General features: G+C 47.3%; 1 protein-coding gene across 2 annotated transcripts; it reads right to left on the bottom strand.

Annotated features, from left to right (window-relative positions):
* Nucleotides 1-7,358: 7,358 nt before the first annotated feature.
* Nucleotides 7,359-12,736, bottom strand: GFI1B (growth factor independent 1B transcriptional repressor). Of its 2 annotated transcripts, XM_004375790.2 has the most exons (6): nucleotides 12,631-12,736; nucleotides 12,279-12,416; nucleotides 10,998-11,269; nucleotides 10,256-10,393; nucleotides 9,070-9,235; nucleotides 7,359-8,193 (listed from the first exon to the last, which is right to left on the bottom strand). In XM_004375790.2, exons 1-6 carry the CDS (start codon nucleotides 12,728-12,730, stop codon nucleotides 8,015-8,017), a joined length of 993 nt encoding a protein of 330 aa, XP_004375847.1. In that variant the 5' UTR covers nucleotides 12,731-12,736; the 3' UTR covers nucleotides 7,359-8,014. The 2 variants fall into 2 exon arrangements, with proteins under 2 accessions (XP_004375847.1, XP_004375848.1); XM_004375791.2 differs by lacking the exon at nucleotides 10,256-10,393.
* Nucleotides 12,737-12,966: the final 230 nt, after the last annotated feature.

Below are 12,966 nucleotides of genomic sequence, written 5' to 3'. Positions count from 1 at the left end.
TTAAGGCTTGCTTTATGGCCTAATATATGGTCTATTTTGGAGAATGTTCCATGTGCATTGGAAAAGAAAGTATACTTGGCTGCTGTTGGGTGGAGTGTTCTGTATATGTCTATGAGACCAAGTTGGTCGATTGTGGCATTTAGATCTTCCATGTCTTGAGCTTCTTTCTGGATGTTCTGTCCTTCACCGAAAGTGGTGTGTTAAAGTCTCCTACTATTATTGTGGAGCTGTCTATCTCTCTTTTCAGTGCTGTTAGAGTTTGTTTTATGTATTTTGGAGCTGTGTCATTGGGTGCATAAATGTTTATTATAGTTATGTCCTCCTGGTGTACTGACCCTTTAATCATTATATAATGTCCTTCCTTATCCTTTGTGGTAGATTTTACTTTAAAGTCTATTTTGTCAGAGATTAATCTTGCCACTCCTGCTCTTTTATGAGTGTTGTTTGCTTTATATATATATATTTTGTTTATTGTTGTAATTTAAGTGAAAGTTTACATTTAAAATTAGTTCCTCATACAAAAATTTATGCATAGATTTTTATGTGACCCTAATTGCTCTCTTTGTACTGTGACAGCACACTCCTCCTTTCCACCCCTGATTTCCCGCGTCCATTCAACCAACTCCTAACCCTTTCTGCCTTCTCATCTCACCTTGCTGGATATGTTTTTTTCCGTCCTTTGAGTTTTGGTTTGTTTGTGTCTTTAAGTCTAAGTGTGTCTCTTGTAGGTAGCACACAGACGGATCATGTTTTTCAATTTTTAATTTTTTTTTATTCTATCTGCCACTCTCTGTCTCTTTATTGGTGCATTTAGTCCATTTGCATTCAGTGTAATTATTGTTAGGTATGAGTTTAGTGCTGTCATTTTGATGTCTTTTTTTGTGTGTGTTGTTGACAGTTTCTTTTTCCACTTAATTTTCTGTGCTGAGTCATTTTCCTTTATGTGTTTTCTTTTCGTCTTTTTCATTGTTGTTGATTTTGTGTTTGCTGAGTCTTTATGTATGTATTGTTTTTTATTTTGATGTGTAGGATTGTTAGTTTCCTTTGTGGTTACCTTAATATTTATGCCTATTTTTCTAAGTTTAAGCCAGTCTTTTATTTCTTTCTATCGCCTTGACTTTGTCTCCATATGAAAAAAATCTATGTCTACATTTTTTAGTCCCTCTTTTTTATTTTAATGTTGTCATCTTTTACATATTGATGTCTCTGTTTCCCTATTTTCAGTGTTTTAGCTTTAATTTATTTTTGTGACTTCCCTGTCTGGGTTGATATCTGGTTGCTCTGTCCTGCATTCTAGTCTTGGGTTGTCATCTGATGTTATTGATTTTCTAACTGGAGGACTCCCTTTAGTATTTCTTTTAATTTTGGTTTGGTTTTTACAAATTCCCTAAACTTTTGTTTATATGGAAATGCTCTAATTTCAGCATTGTATTTGAGACAGTTTTGCTGGATATATAATTCTTGGCTGGCAGTTTTTTTCCTCCAGGGCTTTATATATGTCATCCCATTGCCTTCTTGCCTGCATGGTTTCTGCTGAGTAGTCTGAGCTTATTCTTATGGACTCTCCTTTGTAGAAGACTTTTCTTTTATCCCTAGCTGCTCTTAAAATTCTCTCTTTATCTTTGGTTTTGGCAAGTTTGATTATAATGTGTCTTGGTGACTTTCTTTTGGGGTCTACTTTATGTGGGGTTTGATGAACATCTTGGATAGATATCTTCTCATCTTTCATGATATCAGGGAAGTTTTCTGCCAACAAATCTTAAACATTTCTCTCTGTATTTTCTGTTATCCTCTCCATTCTTGTACTCCAATCACTCGTAGGTTATTCCTCTTGATAGAGTCCCACATAATTCTTAGAGTTTCTTCATTTTTAAAAATCCTTTTATCTGATTTTTCCTCAAATAAGTTGGTGTCAAGTGCTTTATCTTCAGTCTCATTAATTCTGACTTCTATTGCTTCAATTCTGCTCCTATGACTTTCTATTGAGTTGTCTGATTCTGAAATTTTATTGTTAATATTCTGGATTTCTGATTGCTGTCTCTCTGTGGATTCTTGCAGCCTGTTAAATTTGTCATTATGCTTTTCTCTAATATTCTTAAGTTCCTCTATTGCTTTGTCTCTGTGTTCCTTGACTTCTTCTGCATTTTGCCTGATCTCCTTCCTGATATCTTGAAGAGTTCTGTATGTTAATCTTTTGTATTCTACCTCTGGTAATTCCAAGAAATTCCAGAAAATTTCTTTATTCTTTCTTTTGGGAGTTTGCTGAAGCCATCATGGTCTGCCTCTTCATGTGATTGGATATTGACTGTTGTCTCAGAGCCATCAATAAGCTATTTATTTTATGTTTGCTTACTGTGTCCCAGCTTCTTGTTTTGTTTTGTTTTGATATGCCCAAATAGGCTGTTCATGTGAGCTAGTTTGATTATTGGCATCTTTGAAGCTCTAATTTCCTGTCACCAGGTGGTTAGATCTGTTACTAGGTATGTGAGCCCAAGAGTCTATTTCTTTTCTTGCATGGATTCAGATCAAGTGTCCAGGTAGCTGGTCAACAAGTGTGTGGTGCAGGCTGTCACCTGCAGTCCTAGACATGCAGGAGTGATTGGTGTAGGCACAGGTACCTGGCTGCAGTAGGGGGTCACGCACTGAGCAAGGCAGGGGGCTGACGTCTGCCCCTGAGTGTCTGGGAGGAAAGCATAACCCTGTTCCCTAGAGCATATAAGGTGGGTGGGTTTTGCAGCTGGACTATGAGCACCCAGTGCTGTTGGCTGTAAGGACTGGGAGGTACCACTTATTCTTGGGCCCCTGTTGCAGGTGGCTAGGTGGCATGGGTGGAGCCACCAGTCCTCAGGCCCTTGATGGGGGTAGGTGAAAACCCTGCTTAATGGGCAGAGCAGTGTCAAATGTCACGAACCTGCCACTTCACCATATATCTGATACAGTTGAAGTTAGGCTTCTGGTATATACCCTGTTGCACTGTGATAATGAGGGCCTACACTGTTGAAATGGGCCCACTCAGGTCTATGCAGGGGTGAAAGGTGTTCCAAGTCCATGGTCCCCGTATACCTGTGCCTTTGCAAAGGAGCTTTGCCTACACTGAGTTCCTGGCTTAGGGGAGCTGGCAGATTATTTTTTCCTGTTTGTTAGTTTGTTCCCTCTCCAAGGCCGGGAAGATGGCTCAGGGTGCGTGACGGGTTCCACTTCTGGCCTGGGGGACTCGGCAATCGCTGAAGCCAGCCCGGGACCCAGTGCAGAGCGGGAAATGGACAGGTGAATGGGAGAGAGGTTTTTCCAAAGAGAGTGTTTTTTGATCTGCGCAGTAGATCAGATGCATGTACTTTTCTTTTGCCGATTGAGCGCTGCTTTTCACTGGTTCTGGAGCCGTAGTAGTCTCTCCGCCACTGGGTCTCTCCCAATGTGAAAAATGCCTCCCGAGCGCCATACTTGCCTCACTGCACACACCAGCCGATCCAGCCTGAAGGGTGCCAGCTCCCGCCAGGTTAGGTCTGACAATTCCTTGCTGCTTCTGAACCATCTCTCCCTCCCCCTCCACTCAATCTGATTCCTCAACTTTGTCTTTGATGTTCAGACCTCCTAGATTGTCACATATAATCGATTCACTTGTTTTTTTGAGTCTTTGTTGTAAAAGGGACTACAGGAAGCATCTGACTAGTCTGCCATCTTGGTCCTGCAGCCTCATTTTTGTTGTTTTAAGCCACTAAGTCTGTCGTATTTGTTTGGTAGCCCCAGGAAACTCAGGTGAAATGTGGATGGGGGCACACGAAACCTCAGGATGGCATCAGTTACTCCACCCAAAGTATCACTGTACTCAAGAATAAGTAACAAAACCAATATTTTAATATTAAAGCAAACTGACAACATTAGGGAGAAGAAAGCATCATCTGAATTAATTTTGAGATAGAATTCCCGGTAGTGTGGCAGCTCCCAGCTACTGCACGCCCTTCAGAGAAGCCTGGCTTCAGAGCAGGCCACATCCAGCCAGGCATTCAGGCCTAGGACCCTGAGAGATAAGACTGGGAGTTGCCCTTGGAACCTTCCATGGAAATCACTGATAACGATGGAAATATGTCCCAGGGCCCATTGTCTGTCCAGGGATTTGTGTGTGTAACTGCCTGCTTCTGGCCCCAGCCTGCTCCATGCACTGGCTTGGAAGAAGGGGTGGACATATGGAGGGATTAGGCAGGGACTGGGTTATAGGGCAGTTGGGGAAGTGGAAGGAGTATAGGGTTCTGGTTTATCTAGATGAATAGGACCTATTCTGAAAGGTCCCTATAGACCAAGCATGTGCCCTCCCACATCCATGACCTAACCTTCATGGTGTGACCCTGACTCCCTTTACCAGCCCACCTACCACTTTCCTCTCTCCACCAATGTACTTGCAAACCGGCCACTCATTGGACTTCGGACCTTTCCCACACATGCCCCTCTCCAAGCCCTTGACTACCTTTTCCTCTGTTGTAGAAAGTCCATCGGTGCTTCAAGGAGGTCTAGTGCAAAATTCACTACCTTCTCCATTCCCTGCAACTCTTCCTCTCCATTGCCTGTGTGGTAGACAGAATAATAGCCACCAAACATATCATTGTCCTAATTCCCAGAACCTGTCAATGTTACCCTGTGTGGCAAAAGGGACTTTGCTAATGTGATTGCATTAGTTTCCTGTTGCTACTATAACAAATTACCAAAAGTTTAGTGGCTTAAAACAACACAGATTTATTCTGTTGTAGTTCTGGAGGCCAGAAGTCTAAAATGAGGCTTATGGGTGTAGGCGGGGTTGGTTCCTTCTGGAGGCTCCACGGGAGAATCTGGACTGTACCTCTTCAGACTTCTGGTAGCTGCTGGTATCACTTGGTTTGTGGCTATCACTCCAATTCCTGCTTCTGTTGTTACACCACCTTTTCCTTTTCTGTAGTCAAATCTCTCTCAGTCTCCCTTTTTTAAGGATACTTGTGATTACATTTAGGACCCACCTGGATAATCTAGGCGCCCTGGTGGTGCAGTTGTTAAGAGTTTGGCTGCTAACCAAAAGGTCGGCAGTTCAAATCTACTAGCCGCTCCTTGGAAACCCTATGGGGCAGTTCTACTCTGTTCTAGAGGGTTGCTATGAGTTAGAATCAACTCGATGGTAACGGGTTTGGTTTTGGGTTTTGGATAATCCAGGATCATCTCCCCATTTCAATATCCTTTATTTAATCACATCTGCAAAATAACCTTTTGTCATGTAAGGTACCATTCACAGGTTCTAGGGATTAGGATATAGACCTCTTTGGAGGCCATTATTCAGCCTACTATGGTGATTAAATTAAGGATCTTGGGATGGGAAGGTTAGCCTAAATTATCCAGGTGGGCCCAATGTAATCACAGGGGTCGTTAAGAAAGAGGCAGAAAGGTCAAAAGCAAAAAAGGAGATAAGATGATGGAAGCAGACACTGGAGTGATGTGCTTTGAAGATGGAGGAAAGGGCCATGAGCCAAGGGATACCGGCAACCTCTAGAAGCTGAAAAAGACAAGGAACTAGACTCTTTCCTGCATCCTCCAGAAAGAACACAGCCCTGCCAACACATTGATTTTAGCCCTGTAAGACTCATTTGAATTTCTGACCTCCAGAATTGTAAGAGAATCAGTTTGTGTTGTTTTAAGCAGGGCTTTGAACCATTTCATTCTGGTTCGTACCCCTGGTGAGAATTTGCCTTTCTAACAAGTTCCCAGACAATGCTAATACTGCTGGTTAAGGACCAGTTCTGAGAACCACTAGTAGAGCAGTGATTCTCAAATTTTATTATACATATGAATCGCCTGGAAATCGTGTTAAACTGTAGATTCTGATTCAGTTCATCTGGGGTGGAATGCAAATTCTCACCAGGGGTTTGAACCGGAAAGAACTTTTCAGTTAACAGCTGAGTGCAAACCGTTTGCATCACCCACAGCCCTATTTCCCTCCATGAGTACTTTTATTTCTAAGAGCATTAATTTATTGGATGAGTATTGGGGTGGGAGAAGGAATGAAAGAGGAGACCATAAGACCTTAGCGTGATATTTATCAGGAGTCAGTCAAATTAGGATATATTCAGTGGACATTTTATGTTAAAAAGTCCTGACTTTAGATGGTATTAATAATTCAACCATAGTAGTTTTTTTGTAGTCCCTGCGTAGCACAATTAAGTGCTCAGCTGCTGGCCAATGGGTTGGTAGTTCAAAGCCGCTGAGAGGAGCCCATAGGACAGAGCTGGCGATCTGCTTCCAAAGGGTCACGCCTTGAAAACCCTGTGGAGCAGTTCTACTCTGCACTCATGGGGTTGCCATGAGTCAGAACCAACTCGACAGCAACTAACAACAATTTCCTAACATTTCTTTGCTTTGGCTTGCATGCATTTTGGTCTCTGGCTTTCAAGCTCCAAATTTGTGAACATGCCTGGATTGGCAAAATTAATTTGCTTGTAAGCCACCAACATTGATATGCCCTAAAGATTTCTGCCTGAGTGATTTACTTCTGAAGAGTTTTTTTTTTCTTTAAATGAATGCTGAACTATAAAGCTGGAAAAAAAGTGCAGTTTTGGGTGACTGTTAAACACAATGTTGCTATCTGCCTAAGATCTTAAATTGATCTCCGAACAAAGTCAAATCCACTTTAAAAAAAAAGTTTTTTTATTATCCATAAGAATCACCTGGGGATTTGTTAAAATGTAGATTCCGATTCAGTATATCTGAGGTTGAAATGCTAGTTCTCAGCAGTGATTTGAAACTGGAATGAACTGGTTCAAAGCCCTGGTTTTAAGCCATTAAATTTTGGCAATTTGTTACAAAAGCCATAGGAAGCTGATACAACCCCTGATTGTATTAACCTTGCCCTTCTCTGTCATCTTGTTGCTTAAGGTCTCTTAGGCTTCTGTTACGGCACTTGATCAGTTTACTCCCTTTAGAGTCTCCCCAACTCGTTTGTGGGTTCCTCTGTAGCTTTCTCTGCTTTTATGAAGCTCCCCAAACCCCTAAAGCCTCATTCAGTGCCTTACACCTAGAAGATGTTTAATAAGTGCTTATCAAATGTAAGGAGCCCTGGTGGCTCAGTGGTTAAGAGCTCGGCTGCTTGCCTTTGAATCCACCAGCCACTCTTTGGAAACCCCCTACGGGGCAGTTCTTCTCTGTCCTATAGGGTCACTGTGAGTCAGAATTGACTTGATGGCAAAGGGTTTGGTTTTGGTTTCTCAAATGTAAATGAATTTTAATAGTGATGGTTGAACAACACAATGAATGTAATTAATGTCTCTAAGCCGTACAAGTGAAGATTATAGAGATGGCAAATGTTTTGTTACCTATTATACTGTACTTACCACAATAAAAAAATATAAATGAATCTGTGTCTTTATTTTTATTTACAGCAGTTGAGAGGAACAGACTTCTGATAGCAATAACTGCTGGTTTCTCCGGCCCCACTGCTTGAGAGCAGGACTGGAAGCTCCGTGGGCAGCAGAGTGCTGCTCAGAGCTGGGGCGGCCAGCAAGTGTGGCTGAAGCAGAGGGGTACTAGGCCTCCCACTGGGGCAAGAGGCAGCTCTGATCATTTGTGGCTTCCAGAAAGAGGCCCTCTAAATACCAAGGTAACCAGTTCCCAGCCAGAGGAGCAGTAGGCAGGGAGAGGATTCTCTGTTGGTTCCAGCTCTGGTCCGTTCTTGACACCTCTGTCCACCTGGGGTACTCTGGGGGGCTCTGCCCTGGAGAAGGCACTGGAGCTCTTACATCTGTAGAAGACTTCAGCTCAGAAAAGACTCAGCCCAGCTCCTACACTTTACAGCAGGAGACATGTTGGTCCAGAGAGTGGAAGTGACTTGCCCGAGGTCACACAACAAATTCGTGGGTCTCAAAACAAGCTCGAAGACTTCTAGTCCAGTGCCGCCTGTAGGAGACTGAGGATCTGGGTGCATGAGGCTGGCCTCCCTCCTGGCCTGCCTCCGAGTGACAGGACATCAGGGTGGGCTGGCCGGGAGTGGGGAGCAGACCCACCCTCACTTGAGATTGTGCTGGCTCTCGCGGTGCCGCCGCAGGTCCACCTTGCGCTGGAAACCCTTAGTGCACAGCTCACAGGTGAAGGGCTTGAAGCCTGTGTGCTTCCGGCTGTGGGTGATGAGGTTGGAGCTCTGGCTGAAGGCCTTCCCGCACACCTGGCACTTGTGTGGCTTCTCACCTGGCGGGCAACAAGGACAAGGTCAGGGCATCTATGGAAGGCAGGCTGCCCTTCTGCTCTGCCTTTGCTTTCTGAATCTTCATTATGTTTTATTTCATAACCAACTCACTTCAGAAAATAATTAGAAAAGGCAGGTAAGCAAAATAAAACTCAGACCCTCCTCTGCCCACATTGGATGACAAGCTCGGTTAGGCCAAGGACTGGATCTATCTTGCTTATCAATATATCCCAGCACCTGGCACAGGGCCAGGCACAAAAGAGGCACTTGGTAGATATCTGAGGAATAAATGATGAATGGAGGGAAAATTCACTGCTAGTCATTCCTACCTAGAGATAACCAGTGTTGACATTTTGGTGGGTTTCCTTCCAGTGTTTTTTCTAGGTATTGTTGTTGTTAGCTGTTCTTAAGTCGATTCTGACTCACGGCGACCCCATGTGTGCAGAATAGAACTGCTCCAAAGGGTTTTCAAGGCTGTGGCCTTCCGGAAGCAGATCGCAAGTCCTGTCTTTAGAGGCATCTCTGGGCAGGTTTGAACAGCCAACCTTTTGGCTGGTAGTTGAGCACTTAATTGTTTTGTACCACCCAGGGACTCTTTCTAGGCATTAAGTGTATTTAGGTAACCCAGTGCAGCCAGCCCTCCACCAGAGAGTGGCCATTCTGTTTGTCACCTGACCCTACTCCCATCCTAAAGCCAGGGGCCTTTGAACGTGTCTTTCATTAAAGACAGAGGTGCCCCCGAGGCCAGTGTGTTGACCTTGGCAGTGCTCAGGCCTGCTGGCTCTGTGTAGGCCTTGGGTGGGCTTGGCCTGGGGAGACGCTGGCCCTGGAAGGGGAGAGTGGGGCAGAGTGCTGGGCAGGCCAGGGGGCGGGCTCACCGGTGTGGATGTAGGTGTGCTTCTTCATGTCGGACTTCTGGTGGAAGCGCTTGCCGCAGAACTGGCAGGGGTAGGGCCGTGTGTCCGAGTGGATGAGCAGGTGAGTGGACAGGGTGGATGAGCGCTTGAAGGCTTTGCCACACATCTGGCACTCGAAGCTGCGCTCCTGCCGGAGGAAACGAGGTCCCAGGGGGTCAGGCGCAGGCGGGGCCTCGCCGCCCGGGAGTGCCAAGCTGAGTGCAGGACTGGACCTGGCCGGCGTCCCCTGAGGAACAGGAGACTCCGTTGGGGTGGCCTTGAGGACAGGGGCCTGGAGGAGAAAGGGCCCAGGGGTCCCCCATCCTGCCTTCCAGGAGGTACTGGGACTTGGGGCCTGACTGGTCTCCTATGGGGTTTTTCTTTGTAAATTTCACAGTATCCCATTCAAAATAAGTCCCAAAAAATGTTTGTTGAGTGACTGGTGGACTGACCTGGGAGGTTTTCCAAAGGATTTGCATCTTATGAAACTTAGATGTGAGTTCCTCGAGACAGGAATGGTTATGGGCACTGCAGTGATTTAGTTAAAAGTTCTAGTTATTGGAGCCCACTATTGGCCCCATTTAACCTCCCTGAGACTCATCAGGCATCAGGAAAGTGATAGCAATGACCTGAAGGGACTGTCGGGAGGACTGAAGTAGAGAACTGAGCTGGTGCCTGGCACCCGGTACGTGCTCTTGAGTGGAAGCTCTCCAGATATCTAGTCTGCTTTCCCTGCCTGCTCCAGGTGTTAGGGACCCATGTCAGTTTCAAGTAGTCTCCTTGGATGGAATACTAAGAAGAGAGCCCTGTCTCAGGTAAGGCTAAGTGGGATCAGATGAACATTTAAGTCTAACTCCAAGATTCTAAGAGGGCCTCAAAGCTGAGGGAACCTGCCTGGACCACCCAGTGGGTGGGATCATTTCTGAGCACCCCAGACATCTCGTTGCCCTTGAAATCTCAACCAGGGCAAAATCCTCTTCCAATTGGACATGAAGCTGACTCTTATCAATCAGGGACCAAAATGTGTTAAGGGTGGGTGTTTGGAGACTCAGACCAGGGGAGGTGGGCAGTATGTCACCCTCAGGAACAGACAAGAGACCCACCCCCTAGACTTCCTGAGGGAAGCACAGGGTGGGAAATGGGGCCCTGTGCTTGGCCAGCTGCCCACCTGGGAGTGGATGTGTGTGTGCTGCTCCAGGCTCACAGCATGGCCGAAGGTTTTGCCACAGATGTCACAGGCGAAGGGCCGGGTCCCACTGTGGGAGCGGCGGACATGAACCTCAAGCCCATGGGGGGTAGAGAACACCTGGGGGCAAGGGCAGAGCATGAAACCACTGGGGGCTGCAGAGAGGGAGACAGGCCTGGGGTCCCATGACCACACCCACCGCCTTCATCTCCATGCCCGGCTGCAGCACAGGTTGTCAGTTCTGTTGCTGCTATGTGTCTTGGGCAGGTCCCTTTCCATCTCCGTGGTTTGATTTCCTGTCTGGAAAATGGGGGCTGGGAGGGGGGATCTGGAAGGCCCCTTCTAGCCCCATCCAGAGGCTAAATAGCCTCAGGGGTTAAAAGCCAGGAGTTGGCCAGAGCTACGTTTGAATGCTGGTTCTGATATCTACTTGCTGTGTGATCTTGGGCAAGTGACTCAACCTCTCAGAGCCTTAGCCCTTCATCCATACACTGGAGCTAACAAAGCCTACTTCCCAGGGCTCATGGGGTCCCGCACATCAAGTACTTAGCATAGGGCCAAGCACATGGTTAGGGCTCAATAAATGGTGATGAGGATGAACATTCTAAATCCTTAATCCCTTCCTCCCCCAGGACTCCCAAGGTCCACAGCACAGGTAACACCCTGGCAGGAGAGGAGATGCTGGGCAGGTCCTGCATGCCCAGCTGCTCCCCGGGCTGCTCACCTTGTTGCACTTGAGGCAGTGGTATGTGTCCATGCCTGGGGAGTAGCGGAGGCTGAAGTCCAAGGGGGGCTCGGCATTGGGCATCAGTGGGCTACCATACAGGCTGACGGAGCGCTCCAGGAAGGCAGACTGCATGGTAGAGGCGGCCTGCCGGTAGCTATGGCCATAGGATGACGCCAGGGCATCCCAGGAGAAGCTGGGCTTGTAGAATGGGGGTGAGTCAGAGGGTGGCGAGTCACCGTCCTGAGCTCGTGACATCACAACAGGGCCCTCTGTGGACAGAGGGGCACATTCCAGGTAAGCCTAGACCTCCCGAGCATGGTTCTGCCTGGGGAGAGGCTGCAGGGTTGGGGAGAGGCTGCAGGGTTGCGGAGACTGTGGTCTGTCCTTGGCTTCTCCACTAGCCAGCTGGGTGAGCTTGGGCATGGAGTTCCCCTTTCTGAGACTCAGTTTCCTCTTCTGTAAACTGGGGGAAGATAACACTACCTGGCTCGCAGGTGAGGATTCGATAAGATAATGTTTATAAATGTTCAGCACAGTGCTTGGAACTCAAGAAACACCTACTATCTATTGGCTGTGATGCCAGGAGTGGTGAGGGAGGTGAGGATGGTGAAGTGGTGAGGTGAGGGAGGTGGGGGTGAGGGTAGTGAAGGAGGTGAGAGTGGTGAGAATAATGATGATGGTGAGGGAGATGAGGATGGTGTGGAGGAAGAGAAAAATGATGATGATGGTGCTGGGCTGTGAGAAGGAAGCCCGGTAGCAAATGTTGTCATTGTCCCACTTGTATCTACCCTGCACTAACATTTCCTTGCACACCAGATTATTTTCTTTGTCTGTTCTGCTTTTGCACAGGGCAGCAGGAAATGCCAGGAAACCAAAAATCCAAACTAAGACACCCGCTCCCGACCTGCCTCCGCTTAGCTACCTCACACTTAGGGTTTTGGTGTATAACCCAAAGTATTAGGGGAACTGCTGTGTCCTCATTGTGGCTCCTCAGTTTTTCCAGTCCAGAGATGCTCCCCCTCAGGAGTGCCCACCTCAACCACTGTGTCAAACTGCCCAGCTGCTGTCTGCTGACCCACCTACTCCCACCTACACAGGGACGCTCATAAGGGAATGAGTTCCCCAGCCAGGAGGGGTTCAAGCAGAAGCTAGACAGCCAGATTGCATGCAGATAACCTTGTTGGTCTTTCCTCAGACTCCATGACTCGGAGGCCTCCTGCTTTCAGGAGTCCCTCCCCACACCATGCCCCTTGGCACAGCACCCCCTTAGCTGGGTACCTGGTGCTGAGGCCATCCTGGTCAGGCTCCGGTCCAGCTCCGGCTTGGGCTCCCGTTTGAGGCTGGTCCAATCCAGACACTGGTTTGTGAACAGGGTGCTGAGGACAGGGCCATTGCTCAGGACCTGGTCCCCAGCCACTGTGGAAAGACAAGACCATTGGAGTCAGAAGAGATGGGTGCATTCATTCATTCACTCACTCTTTTCATTCATCCATTCATTTAACCAACATTTATCAAGCTCCTCCTGCATTCCAGACTTGGAAGAGGGAGCTACTTTGGATGCATCCCTCATTGTGTAGGGCAGGGCACCCTGGGTGGGTGCAGTGGGAGGCCAGCCTGGGCTCTGACTCACCAGGGGTCAGGGCAGGAGGCCAGGCCAGCTCATCCTCCTGGATGTGGGGCTGGTGGTAGGTGTGAGCCTTCTTACTCTTCACCAGGAAGGAGCGTGGCATTCTCAGCGTGCACCCCACACCTGCCAGGGCAGAGGGGTGAGAAAGGTTAGGAGAGACAAGAGGACTTGCTCCTCCATATTTTGGCACCACCTTCTGAAATCAAACACCCACCCGCTACAAAATGCCAGTATAGGCCTGCTCGAGTTGGCACTGGCAATACAGAAGGAAGGGCAGGAACGTCCCTGGATTCGACACACTGTGGACCCTGAATCTAGGTGGAGTCCATATTTGAGATC

This window comes from Trichechus manatus, unplaced genomic scaffold, assembly GCF_000243295.1.
Source record: "Trichechus manatus latirostris isolate Lorelei unplaced genomic scaffold, TriManLat1.0 scaffold00038, whole genome shotgun sequence".
NCBI classification, from domain to species: domain Eukaryota; kingdom Metazoa; phylum Chordata; class Mammalia; order Sirenia; family Trichechidae; genus Trichechus; species Trichechus manatus.
This window is presented reverse-complemented; position numbering and strand designations above follow the sequence as displayed.